Below are 13,319 nucleotides of genomic sequence, written 5' to 3' on the forward strand. Positions count from 1 at the left end.
GTTGAATCTATATAAGTACTATTTATTTATTTATATTATCGAGCTATCTGGGATGACTCCCAAGATTTTTTTTTTCCCTCTGAGGATCCTGTAGATATCAAGCCCATAAGGACATATGACCTGAGGCTATTTTTGTCAAGGAACATTACCTTGCAGTTATCCATAGGCTCAACTACGATTTCAAAAGAGATTGGGGTCAGATTTTTTTAAGGGGCAGGTACCCATAGTTGGGCCTACTGGGAGACTGAGCAGATTGAACACAAGACCATATTTTCTCATATTTTCTGCATGCACAATGAGGACAAGATTTTCCAAAGAGCCCAGCACTCAGCATGCACCCAGTGTGCTGGACACTTTTGAAAATCCCTAGCCTGGATTGTGGGTGTTGGGAAACCATTTTTATATTTCATCTACCAGCAGGCAGCCAATTCACTCATTCCCTGTAGGTCTCTACACTGGAAGCTTCTTTATCAGCATTCTACCTATAAACCTTAGAAAACATGATGACGTGGATGTGTCAGGCTGGTACCATGTTCGCCTTATCACTGAGGCAGGACATGATGTCATTCCTCCATTATTATTTGTTTCTGTGTTCCCTTGATTTAAATGTCAATACTCTTTCGTCCTGGCTCTAAAACAATATACTGCCTGTAATGATTACGCAGGCTTCATATACAAGAAAGCCCATCTAATTCCAAAGCCATGTGGAAGAAGCCAGTTTCTTCTTTAAAGTCACCTTAGCAGACAGCAGCTGACCCTTTTTATGAATAAATACACTTCTGTCCCCAGCAGATGTGATTGTTGCAGCCTTGCCTAATGGTGGGTTGGTTTTGAAGTGAGACAGCTTGGATGACTAAGGCAAAAATACATTAGCTGCTCGGAATGAGATGAATCCAGGATTTCCTTTTGTGGGAGAAGTGAAAATGTCTTGACTGACTTCTCTGGAGGGTACATTTTTAGAGTTACTAGTTGTTATGTCAGCTTAGTCTAGCTGTAAAAGAAGGGAATCCACCCCAGCTAGGGAGTACAGCAGCATTTGTTATGGAGCAGCAGGAATAAGGGGTTAGCTTCATGGCCTGTAGGGAAAGGGAAGAAAAGAGGGTGTTGAAGTAAACAGGATTAAAGGATTTCATTGGTAAATACAGGGTTAAAGGTAGCCAGTGCTCACACCAATGGGAAGGAAGGCCAGTTCTCCAGAGTGGAGGAGTTGTTCCTGTTCAGATAGGTGTCTGTTAATGCCCAGGTACAGAGAGATGTGCGGACACACACAACCCACCCCCTCTACTGACCCCAATCCAGTTTTTATTATTAACAACAAAGCCATTAGAAAAACCAGGGGCCCTATCATGCCCTCAGGGGTTGAGCAGAACCCCCACCCCCGAAGTCAGGGAGGGTTTCTGCGGCAAAACTACTGTAGGGCCCAGGCCCTGTGCTGCAAATGATCTGAGAATCTCCCCCCACCACCTCCCAATTAATCCTTCAATCCCAGTCCCTACAGGATCAGCGCTCCGCCAGGCTCTATTCATTGCGCCCCGGCGGGGCGGGGGAGGATTCCCAGGCTCTTTGCTAGTCCAGCGGGATCAGTCCAACCCTTGTGCTCCATGGCTCCGACTTCTCCAGCCTGGCCTTTGCCCCGGTGCGTGGCGAAACCCTGCGGCCCTTCAGCCCGGCCGGGTTCGGAAAGTTTGCAGCGCGTCCTGGGTGCTGGCGGGCAGGGGCCGAGGCCAGGCTGGCACGGGGCGATCCCGGCAGGACTCCTCCAGCTGAAGCAGCTGTGTGACCCAGGCGGGGCGGCGCCCCCAGCCCCCCCCGGCCCGCTCGGGGCGAGCCCTGCAGCAGCTGGACAGCTCCCAGCTGGCCGAGGCGCGCCCGCGAGTGGGGTACCTGCTTCTCAGGTCTGCCCCCCCCAATTCTAGCTAGCGCCCCCATCAGCCCCAGCGCCGCCCCCACCCCAGCCCGGGGAGGCGGGCGGGGTTGCTAACTCCTTGCCCACCGTAGTGTGTCCTCTGCTGGCAGGGGCAGACTCTGGCATCGTGTTAGAGGAGGGGGTGGGGAGGGGGAACTTAACCATGGATTGGGGCATCTCTATGGCATGGCTCCAAATCTCCCCCCCTCCCGCGATCCCTGGGGTGCGGATGGACAGGGTGTGTGTGTGGGGGGGGAGCGAATAGACCTTCCCAGCCCCTTGCTATGCACTCAGGAGTCGGCCAGGGCTTGGCAATGAAGCTGGGGGAGAAAATCTTGGTTCTCTCTCTCTCTCCAGGGGTTGTATTGGCCTGGGTGGAGCTGCCGCAGCTGATTGGCTGAGGGGAGTCACCGGGCCGGGCTCTTATAGGGGGCCGAGGTTCCACAAACTGGTTACTCTGATCGTTTCCATTCGAGCTGCCGGTGACTCAGGGAGTCTCCTGCGCCGCGCTCCGGCTGCCTGCGCTGGCCACCGCCGGGGCAGAGGAAAGCGCCAGCCGCCCGGGGAGAGGGAGGAAGAGCGAGAAGGTCGGAGGAGAGGAAGGGGAAGGAGGATTCCTGCCCCCCGGCCCGGAGAGCCATCGCCCTCCCCCGGGGGAGCTGCCCGGATCGGGAGAAGCATGAGGCTGGGCTGGAGGGAAGGCACCTGGGTGGGAAGTTGAGCGCAGCCCTCTGCACTGCCTTCCGCCGGGTGGGGAGCGCGGCGTGGCCGGCTGGACCGGCGGGTCCCTACCGTTCCCGCTGCTGCGTCCCCTCCCCAGCTGCAGCCGGCGGAGCAGAGCCGCACCCCCCGCTTCCTGCCCTCCCAGCAGCGAGGCCCCAGGAGGCAGAGTCCGGGGTGCTGGGATGCGTCTTCCCCCTGCCTCGGCTGCCAGTGTGGATTGTAGCGCCCGGCTCCGTGCGTTGCGAGAATGGCTCGGTTCGGAGATGATCTGCCCACCCGCTATGGAGGCGGCGGTCCGGCCGGGGCTGGAAGAGGGAGCAGCCGGCAAGGTGGCCCCCCACCCGGCCCAAGGATGTACAAGCAGTCGATGGCCCAGCGAGCCCGGACGATGGCTCTCTACAACCCCATCCCCGTCAAGCAGAACTGCTTCACGGTCAACAGATCCCTCTTCATCTTCAGCGAGGATAACGTTATACGGAAATACGCCAAGAGGATAACAGAATGGCCATATCCTTTTGGGGAGGGCTGTGGGGGAGAGAGATCAAGCAGGGCGGGGTGAGTCTGGGGGTAATAAAAGCTTGGGGTGTGTGGGTGTGTCTGTGTGTAACCCAGATCGCGAGTGCTTGTGTCTGGGTGTGTGATCTAGGCGTAATACAACTGTGCGGTGTGTGCCTCGTCTAGATCTGTGTGTGGGGATGATATGGGTGTGTGTGTCTGTAAAAGAACTTGTTTATAATATCAGGGGTGGTGGCGGTTGAATATAATACATGGGTGTGAAATACATGGATTTTTCATAGTGTGTGTGTGTATTATGCATGCACATTTCACACTATTTAGAGCCATGCAAAGGGATCTGGAGGACATCTAAGAGTAAATTATGGTTCTTATTTTAATATTTTAGCCTTTCTCTCTCTCTCTCTTTGCAGGAGGGCCAATGTGAGGGAAAATGGTGACACCTTGGCATTGAAGCTAGTGCTAGGGACAACAATAATCAAGGTCTCCTTACTGACATCTCACCCATACACAATTGTTGCAGCCTGTTTTTAGCACCCCACCTTGGCCAGGCTGTTTCAATGAGAACTGCCATTAGCCCTCTCACTTGGAATGGGGTACCACAAATACCTGGAATCAGGAGAGCCTAGGCTTGGGGTTTGGTTTTTAAATGCTCAGTGGCAGAGTGAGGCAGGGTACCAAGAGGCAGTCCATGGCTGTATTGAGAAAGGGGCAGATGCTTTTCATCCCAGAACCAGCTTTCCGACCAAGTGATCTGCAGAGACCTCACTAGGAAAGCAGACTCTGCTTCTGTTATGATGCATGTGGTGAGAAGCTAAATCCTGGGCAAAGGGAGCCCGACTTTTCCTTTGAGGTTTAGGTTGCCAGGGTGTGTGTGTGCAGTAGCTGATGTGCACCAGCAGGAATGCATTGCACAGGGGAATCTCAGGGGAGCCTGTTGTTTTCATTTCATCTGAAATCACACACCTATTAATCCTTGGCTAGCAGCAGCAAGGCCTCCTCTCTGCCTCCTAGCAACCCTTGAACTCGCCAGGAGCCCGGCTCCCATTCAGACCTCCCCAGCTTGAATTCGGAGGGTAGCTGGTGGGAGGGGAATGCACTGGTTTGGTGAATAGACGTTCCCCACAGTGATCTCTCGATTAATGCTAGGAAACACAGGGATGGCAGTTGCAACCACCCTGGAATAAACAAGCAGCAAAAGCCCCTGGGGCAGTCTCGCACCTCCTCCTCCTTCTTTACCACTAAGGAAAGGTACAGACTATAGAAACCCCAGAGTCAACAGGAAAAGCAGAGCTACAAAATGTCCGCAAGCCCCACTTGGGGAAGTTCCAGCTCAGGCCAGAGATGAGTTCACTGTATGGTACTTGCCAAGGATGCTCTCTGAGATGAATCAAAGAATCTGCTCCATGAAAGGACTGGCTTGTGAAACTGCGATGGGTAGACCAGGCGCTGTCCTTGCCCTGGGGAGCTCTCCGTGGTGCTGGAGAAGCATCACCCACCACTCTGAGCTACTCTTCAGTGCTGGAGTCAGCCAGGGGTTTGCTCATGTACAGGTCGAGAGAGAGAGAGAAAAAGGCAGAGGTACAGTATTTCCAGCTGGCTTTACTATCTTGTGAAGCTGGTTTCTCTTCAGCAGCCATCTACACCTATCAGGCACTGAATATCTTTCTCTACACTTTGCTCTGGCATGGCAATCCATCAGTAATTCATATTGCAGACCTAGATAGAAGGCTTGAAATCCAAGTTCCCTAACCTATCACTTACTTATTTACATAACATGCTTAGATTTAAATTCCAGAGAATTACTAACGGGGGGACATCCAACTTTACTGTCTCTTGGGAGCCACTTTATATTATCAGTCTTTTTTTAAAATCAAAACTTCCTATTTGCTTTTGGAAAAAGAAGACGAGAAACCCAGAATTTATAGAGGGATTTTGTGTGACAAAATCTAAATTGCTGGTTCCCAAAGAAGGGAATTGATTTCTTAAAAACCTCCCAAAGACACCCCTAGAAGGGACTGAGGTATGATTCAGATAAAGACTGGCTGAGGGTTTCCAGGAGAGACCAATGCCACTTGAATGATCAACATCTGAAGACATGTAATAATACATGGCATTATTCTTCTTGCTGAAATTCTCCTTGTGTCAGCTAGTTTCTTCTTTAACTATTGGCTGTACTCCATTTGAATACATGATTTTAGCAACAATCATAGCCAATTGCATAGTTCTGGCTTTGGAGCAGCATCTACCAGAGGATGACAAGACACCCATGTCAGAGAGATTGGTGAGTTGCATTTATTTAGGTTTTTACTATTATGTGATAAGAGAACCTACCCACCCAGTGCTGGATGCCTGTAGCAATCTTTTAAAGATACAGTAAAAGCTGTGTTATCCAGCACTTTACTAGCTGGAAAGCTCTAGAAACCAGGCATTTCTGATATCCATTAAAAGTCCAGTTGGTGTGGGTTCAGCAGGCTCCCTACCTGGCTCTGCGTGGCTTCCTGGGAGCAGCAACATGTCCCTGCTGCTCCGAGGCAGTGCAATGGCCACAGGGGCTCCGTGCGCTGTCTCTGTCCTGCCCTGAGGAACTGCGGCCAATGGGAGCTGCGGGGGACGGCACCTGTGGGTGGAGGCAGCATGCAGAGCTGCCTGGCAGCGCCTCCACCTAGGAGCAGCAGGGACGTGTCACCGCTTGCAGGGAGCCACTAGAGATGAGTACTGCCTGGATCTGGCACCCTGAAACCCATCCTGTGCCCCAACCCCCTGCCCCCATCCCTCTCCTGCACCCAAACTCACTCCCAAAGCCCACAACCCATATCCCCTTCCGCGCCGCAACCCCCTGCCCCAAGCCCCCTCCTGCATCCAAACTCCCAGAGCCCGCAACCCGCATCCCCTCCCTCACCCCAACCCCCTGTCCCGAGCTTTCTCCCACCCCCAAACTCCCTCCCTTTTAGTTAACCAGAATTTTTGACTTACCAGCACCTCCCATTCCACCAACATGCCGGATAAGAAAGCTTTTACTGTACATGTATAAATAAACAGACCCATCAGTTACCCTAAGGCCAAAACGAATAACCCAACCACAACATGAATTTAACAAAAATAAATGATGCTCTATATACAACCCCCACCAGAGATGTGCACCACTGCTTGCCAGCCCTGCCCATCTCTTTAAAGTTAAGGGAGAAAAGTTGGACCCCTGAAGACCAACAAACTCAGGCTGTTACAGACCAAGGTGGGAAGAGAATTCCAAAGGCTTCAGTACTATATGTGGAATCGAATGACTCTCTTGGGTCATTTTCCCCAGTATTCTGTATAGAATACAGTGGGTTTTTGTTACTCTTCAGATATTGTCCTGCGTGAACATATGTTGTGGGGGACCTCTCAATGCGCAACTCTTTGGTTTTAGAAACTGTTACGATCTTGCCAAAAAGAAACCAGCTTACAAAGAAAAGTAATTTACCAGCAGGCTTTATGATAGTGAGTCAATTACATTGTTTCAAATGGAAAATAAGAAAAGCTTCAAAATGATCCTTTCATTTCTTATCACCCGATGACAAAATGGGCAGAGTTTGGTTTCATTTTTTCTTACTCTACGCAAACTGGAGCAACTTTCAAGCTGGAATGAACAGATATTGGTGCTTGTTCGGTGGGGGACTAAATCTGAATCCACCTGTGTTTTATATGTATAAATGAAACGATACAGATGAAAGTAATATTAGGCTTAGGGGCAAAAGCTAGGAAATGCAGGAGATTCTGATCTATGGTTGGTACAGTTTCCCAGACTTTGCAGGACATGATCTCTGGAATAGTACATTATGATGAGCAGTGTTGATGAGCTGAATGATTCTTCAGTAAAAGGAATACAGCCATAGGCGATAGAACTGGAAAGGTGTCCAGGGTCATTTATTGACCCCACCTTTTCTTATGCATGTTGACCTGGGAGTGCCTATTTATTTACGTTATTGGAGTGCTTAGCAGTGCCATTCATGGACCAGGATCCCGTTGTGCCAGGCACTGCACAAACCTATGAACTTCCTTAATTGTATCTGTATTGATTTTTCCCCCACCTCCCATCTAGTTGAAAAGAACAAAGGGAAAAGAGGAACTCATGTATACATGCCCAACCTTTTTACCATTCTATGAGAGTGTATTGTTATCAGTCTTGCGCTTTATTAATTGGGGAAGGATGGTTTTGTGATGAAGGCACTGGCTGGGACCCATCTGACTTCAATGGAAGTTTTGCCTCTGTAAAGATTAAGGGCTGGATAAATGCTGGATTTTCCCTTGGAGTTCCTAAAAGTATGAACCAGCAAAGGGACAAAATGATTTCCTAGCCTAAGCTCCCCCAGTAACTCTTCAGTGATAGATTATTCCAAGCAACAAGGGGCACAATTAGCAAATCTTATTTCTGTCTCTACATTTCTCTAGATTGGGGGTAAGGGAGGGGGGAAGAGAGGATACGGTTCGATGCCATGTCAGAAGCTGAGAGGAGCATTTTATTGGTCTTCCCTCCCTCCCATCATTTTAACAAGGTTCTTCACTGCAGGTGTTGTCCTTCTGGGATTCCTGCCAGTTGCTGTCAGTGTTACTCCTTAGCGAACCAGAGGTTCACCAGCGTGTGGCATAAAACTCATCCAGTTCCTATGAGTCTCTACAGCACTGCCAGCTCTTACTGACTGGTGAACGAGTTGATCCATAGGTTTTTGACCCACTGATAGTGGACAGCAATGTCTCAAAGGGTGAGTCTACACTATGATAAAAGACCTGCAACATGAGAGCGGCTGGCCCAGGTCAACTGACAGGCTCGTGAGGCTTGGGCTCTGGGGCTATAAAGTTGCATTGTAGAGGTTTGGGCTCGGGCTGGAGCCTGGCCTTCAAGGCCTTGTAAAAGGGAGGGTCTTCAGCTTGAACGTGAATGTCTACAGTGTCATTTTATAGTCCCGCAGCCTGAGCCCTGCAAGACCAAGTCAGCTGACCCAGGCACTGAGACTCGGAGCCGCAGGTCTTTTAGCGCAATGTAGATAGACCTTGAGCCAGCCTTTGTGAGTGTGTCTACACTGCATACTAAGCCTGCATCTGTGGGACCTGGGCTTGTGGATTCGGTGTTTCCAAGCTCATGCTTGAGCATCCACACTGCATTGTAACCCTGGGTTTGCAGTTGCTGGACTGAGGTCTCACAGCCATGCTAATGCGTTCATGTTGCACTACACAGACCTTTTGACTCTGGTTTGTGGCTTGAGCTGTGTCCACACTCAAAAATGACAGGGCTTGGACCCACCTGCCTTGCAGGATTCTAGGACTCAGGTCCTGAGTGCTTAATGACCCAAGTCAGACGGATTTGTGGGTGGGTGGAAGTGGGGCTTGGACTGAAACCTGAGTCAGATCCCAGGCTTAGAGTATGTTTACACATGGATAAAAGACCCACTGCATGGTCATGGCTGGCCTGAGTCAGCTGACTTGGTCTTGCAAGACTCTGGCTGTGGGGCTAATAATCTCTGTATAGACATTTGGATTCAGGCTGGAGCCTGAGCTCTGGGACCCTCCACCCTCAAGTCCCAGAGCTTGGACTCCACCCTAAGCTTGAACATCTAAACAGCAATTTTTCAGTCCCAGAGTCCGAGCTCTGTGAGCCCAAGTCAGTTGTCATGGGCCTGCCACAGGTTTTTATCCCTCGGTAGGCATACCCATAGACATGCCATAGGGCCGTTGTAATTAGAGTGTTTTGATAACCATAGTTAAGGCTGCCAATTAATTTCCATGCGCGAGGCCTTACCAAAGAGTCACGGTGATAATGTTTTGAGGTTAGATTAGCTCTTTCATCCTCAAAGTGTGTTGCAAAAACATAAGTATTGCTAATGAGAAATAGTTTTTGTCGGTTTTCCAATTTTTCTGCTGTGGGTCACAACCAGGGCTGGGCAGGAAATGGTATTCCTAGTTCCACAACAATTTTCAACAATTTTTCCCCATCCCAACGTGAGGGACTGCACCTCTCTCTCTTTTCTTTTTTTTTTTTTGTTCAGGTCAATAAAAATATTTTATTTCAATAATTCTGAAGTGTTTCATTTTCATTTCAACCTTTCCCCTTCTTTTACTTCCTTTTTCTTCAGTGAAAATGTACTCAAATTTTGCAACGAGGAGTCCTTTTGACTGAAAAAATGGAAGTGGCCCAGTTTGAGAATCTTTTTACCAAAACTGTTTCAAGCTGGGTGTGTCATTGAACCTGACGCTGGTTTTGTGAACAGTTTCAGTTTGGAAGAAATGGCATTTTAGGGTGAAAATTGCCCAGCCAGTTCTAGTTGTGATGCAGGTTGAATGTGCTTCCTGTTTCTCCTGCAGATCATAAGCTGTCGAAAATGCTAAACAACTAATGTTAGATGCACAATAAAACACAGCGTGGGAAGAACTGCCCTCTCATTTTTGATACCTGGGGCCAAATCCCGATCCCATTGAAACCTGTGGCAGTTTTACCATTGACTTCAATGGGACTAAGAATTGGCTCTTCTGGTTTAAGGACTTAGGGCCACATCTTCCCCTCTTCCAGGTTTATTAAACCATGATTGCTAGTACGGTGGCATGGGAGTTGTTAGCTGACACAATGAGCAGATCACCTCTTGGGAATGGGACTCAAGCAGCGCTGCTGAAGGGATAGAGGACTGGCCAGGTAAATACTCCTACACCACAAAGAACCTGAGCCCTCTGGCCTCTTGGAGCATACATGTGTAGTTTGTAGAGTGTCAGAAAGGGGGTGGGGGAAGGGAAGAATTGCAAAAATTTTGACAAAGTTTCATTTAGTTTTGTTCAAATGTTGGTGTAAAGTTTTCTGTCCAGCTCTAATTGTTTCCCTGCTTTCACAGGGCTCCGGGCTTCCCTCAGCAATGGAAGTCCAGCTAAATAGCTCTACTGCTGTGCTACCACAGGTTGCCCTATATTCTCTTCCCCTGTGGCCATGTGATCCTTCAGCTGGGTTTTCACGTGGCCTGTGCGAGGAGCTAATGCTGCCCAGGTCAGCTTTAATGTCTGCAAGGTTTCAGCATATCCAAGGCTGGTTTTCTTGGCTAGACTTGCCTAGACACAATGGATCTTCCTTGATTCCTCTTTGGGGCAGCTGTGTGCAATTTGTGGCTGTCATGTAAGCAGCACAGAAACGGTGGCAATTCTATGATGCTGTGGTATGATTCCTCCTTGTCACACTTTCCCTTTCCATGGCCTCTCCAGCCTCCTCTGGCTATAACACACTACTTTGCGGGGCATACGGACCTCAGTGTACATAACGTCCATGCTTGCTTGTAAGACACGGGAGGTTTCTAGCTGGTGATGCTCTGGAAGATGCCACCTGCTTGGGTTTTCGGGATGTTTTTGATGGGAAGGTGGGGCAAAGCTGGCTGCTCTGTTGTTCAACATGACAGATTTTTAACTTGGCTAATGGATTTCATTCTTTATCCCAGCCACAGGCATTCAGTGCAGGCATACGCAAACTGCTCAGATTAACCTCTGTTTGTACAAAGCCTTTATTTACCAGCACACCCAAACCTGTTCGATTTGTCATCTAGAGCCCAAGGAATGACATTAGGAAATGAACCGGGAATAGCGATAACGTTCCAGAATCAGAGCTAGTTTCCGATGTGAAGCTTATTTATTAATCTGTGTATCTGGCCCAGTCACGGCTGCGCCCACAGACAGCAGCCTGCTGGCATAGCTTATGGCCAACTTCTCCACCAGAATTCTGCCCTGGTAGGAAATGTTCTCAGAGGTCCCTTCTGAGCACATAGAATGGCACCCCAATGTCCCACCAGCCTTTTCCAGCAGGGTTGTGGATTCCCCCCACCCTCCAGGAAAAGGTTGAATGGGGCTACATCAGTGGTCCCCAAACTTTTCACATCATGCCCCCCCTTATCCCTCTCCACCCCCACCCCCTGGAGCTGCGATGAGGAGCCGAGGCTGCAGCTCCCAGGTGTGAGGGGATGCAGACAGACATAAGGGGGCCGAGGCTGGGGCCAGAGTCACAGCCAGGCCATGAGCCAGGGGCTGAGGCTGGGGCCGCAGATGGGGGTGGGTCTGGGGTTGGGAGAGGGGTGTGGCCAGGGGACAAGGCTGGAGGTGAGGCTGGGAGCGGAGTCATGTGCCAGGCCGTGGTTTGGGGCTGGGGCTGAGGCCAGGAGTGGAGCCACAGATGGGCCATGGTCAGGGGCTGAAGCTGGGGAAAGAGCTGGGGCCAGGAGCAGAGCTGTGGACGGGCCCTGACTAGGGCCAGGAGCAGAGCCACAGCTGGGTCAGGAGCCAGGGGCTGAGACCCGTAGCTGGGAGCAGAGCCGTGGCTGGGAGGCAGGGCCGTAGGTGGGATTGGAGCAGAGTGGGGCTGGGTGGCACTCCCTCTTTGCCCCCTGTGGCTGCTGGCCCGGGCCCCACCACACATTCCTATGTGCTCTCCTGGTGTGGGGAGTGCATCCCACAGTTTGGGCACCACTATGATAGATGATGGTCTGAAGGTATCTCCCTGACTGACAGCAGCATTGCTGAGTTGTCAGCCAGAGGGAAGAGACACGTCTCATTGGGCTGACATCATGGCAATTGGTGAAAGGGGGTCTGAAGAAGAGAGGCCCCCACCTCAGAAGAGATCTCCCCTTCCAGCCCCCACCCCAGCAGTGTTGTTTGTTTTTTCTTTTCAGCAAAGACATGAACCCAGCTCAGACCCCCTTTTCCCCCACCCCTTTGGAGCTGCCAAGGACTTCCCCTTCCCCCTAGCTTTGGGAGGGACTTATCCTATAAGGCCTTCTAGTAGAGTACTGGTTCTTGGGTGCGTGTAGAGACCATAGTGTGTCTTGTGGGCAATGGCCCTTTAAAGCTGGGAGCTGGAGGTCACAAGCCACATGACTCAGAATAAGCATGTGACCTACAGGACCCCAGATATAAGGCAGCAGAGAGGTGAGTCTCAGAGCAGGGGAAGGGCTCTTTGCAGGGGTTGTACAGCTGGACTGGGTGAAGAAGCCAGGTACTAGAGGGGCCTGGGGCTCGGGCTCTCCAGAGTAGCCAGGTGAATGACTGATGGGTTAGAAAGCTTTGAAGGGGCAGACCCTGCTGGTAGAGGGGTGGGGGAGACAGGGAACTCTTTGTGTGTTGGGTTGTAGAGGATCTGGAGATTGAGGGTGGGCTAAGCCCAGAGAGGACTGACTATTTGTGAAGCCCTGTTTTGCGGGGGTGGGGAAGCAATGCTTGTACTAATTGTGTGGGTCTACCAGGCCCTGAAAAAGGAATGGTCTCTGAATTATGTGGGGGGGGGGGGTGTTCATTGCAGAGCTGAGAAGGGGAGCTTGAGGCAGCAGCTGTGCCGTAGTTTCCCCTTCTTGGCTCCAAGATGACTGTGTGCTCCCCTGCCCCCTTCTCCATGGTTCAATGAACATCGCTCTTTTGATGTCTGATTCATTAGACATGCTGCTGAATTGGAGCCTATGTGAGCTGTCCTCCATGTTGGAGTCTCTTCTCCAAACAAATGCAGCTCCTGCTACAGAGAAGGAAGTGTTTGTTTTGTTTTTTTCCAAATCATAGGGTCTCTGGCTGGAGGTGTGAGCTGCAAGCGGTACCCATCATAAATCAGAGTCAGGTGGTGACCACCTCACCTTTCCCTTGTTGCTAACTGGGAGAGGGGTCTAGAAGCTTTAGCGGAGGTCCTGACCTTAAAAACCTCTAAGGAAGGAGATTCCACCACCTCCCTAGGTAACCCATTCCAGTGCTTCACCACCCTCCTCGTGAAAAAGTTTTTCCTAATATCCAACCTAAACCTCCCCCACTGCAACTTGAGATTATTGCTCCTTGTTCTGTCATCTGCTACCACTAAGACCAGTCTAGATCCATCCTCTTTGGATCCCCCTTTCAGGTAGTTGAAAGCAGCTATCAAATCCCCCCTCATTCTTCTCTTCTGCAGACTAAACAATCCCAGTCCCTTCAGCTTCTCATAAGTCATGTGCTCCAGCCCCCTAATCATTTTTATTGCTCTCTGTTGGACTCTTTCCAATTTTTCCACATCCTTCTTGTAGTGTGGGGACCAAAACTGGACACAGTACTCCAGATGAGGCCTCACCAATGTCGAATAGAGGGGAATGATCACGTCCCTCAATCTACTGGCAGTGCCCCTACTTACAGAGCCCAAAATGCCATTAGCCTTCTTGGCAACAAGGGC

General features: G+C 50.4%; 1 protein-coding gene across 16 annotated transcripts in view; it reads left to right on the top strand.

The window, feature by feature from the left end:
• The first annotated feature begins 2,388 nt into the window (after window positions 1-2,388).
• CACNA1B (calcium voltage-gated channel subunit alpha1 B) overlaps window positions 2,389-13,319 on the top strand; it is a 507,473-nt gene continuing 496,542 nt past the window's right edge. For all 16 annotated transcript variants that reach the window (XM_030535592.1, XM_030535597.1, XM_030535598.1 and 13 more), the window contains exons 1-2: window positions 2,389-3,136; window positions 5,321-5,426. In XM_030535592.1, the coding sequence (XP_030391452.1) occupies window positions 2,877-3,136; window positions 5,321-5,426 (366 nt within the window). In that variant the 5' untranslated portion in view covers window positions 2,389-2,876. The remainder of the gene's footprint in view (window positions 3,137-5,320; window positions 5,427-13,319) is intronic.

The sequence above is a fragment of the Gopherus evgoodei genome, chromosome 16, assembly GCF_007399415.2.
Source record: "Gopherus evgoodei ecotype Sinaloan lineage chromosome 16, rGopEvg1_v1.p, whole genome shotgun sequence".
Taxonomy (NCBI): domain Eukaryota; kingdom Metazoa; phylum Chordata; order Testudines; family Testudinidae; genus Gopherus; species Gopherus evgoodei.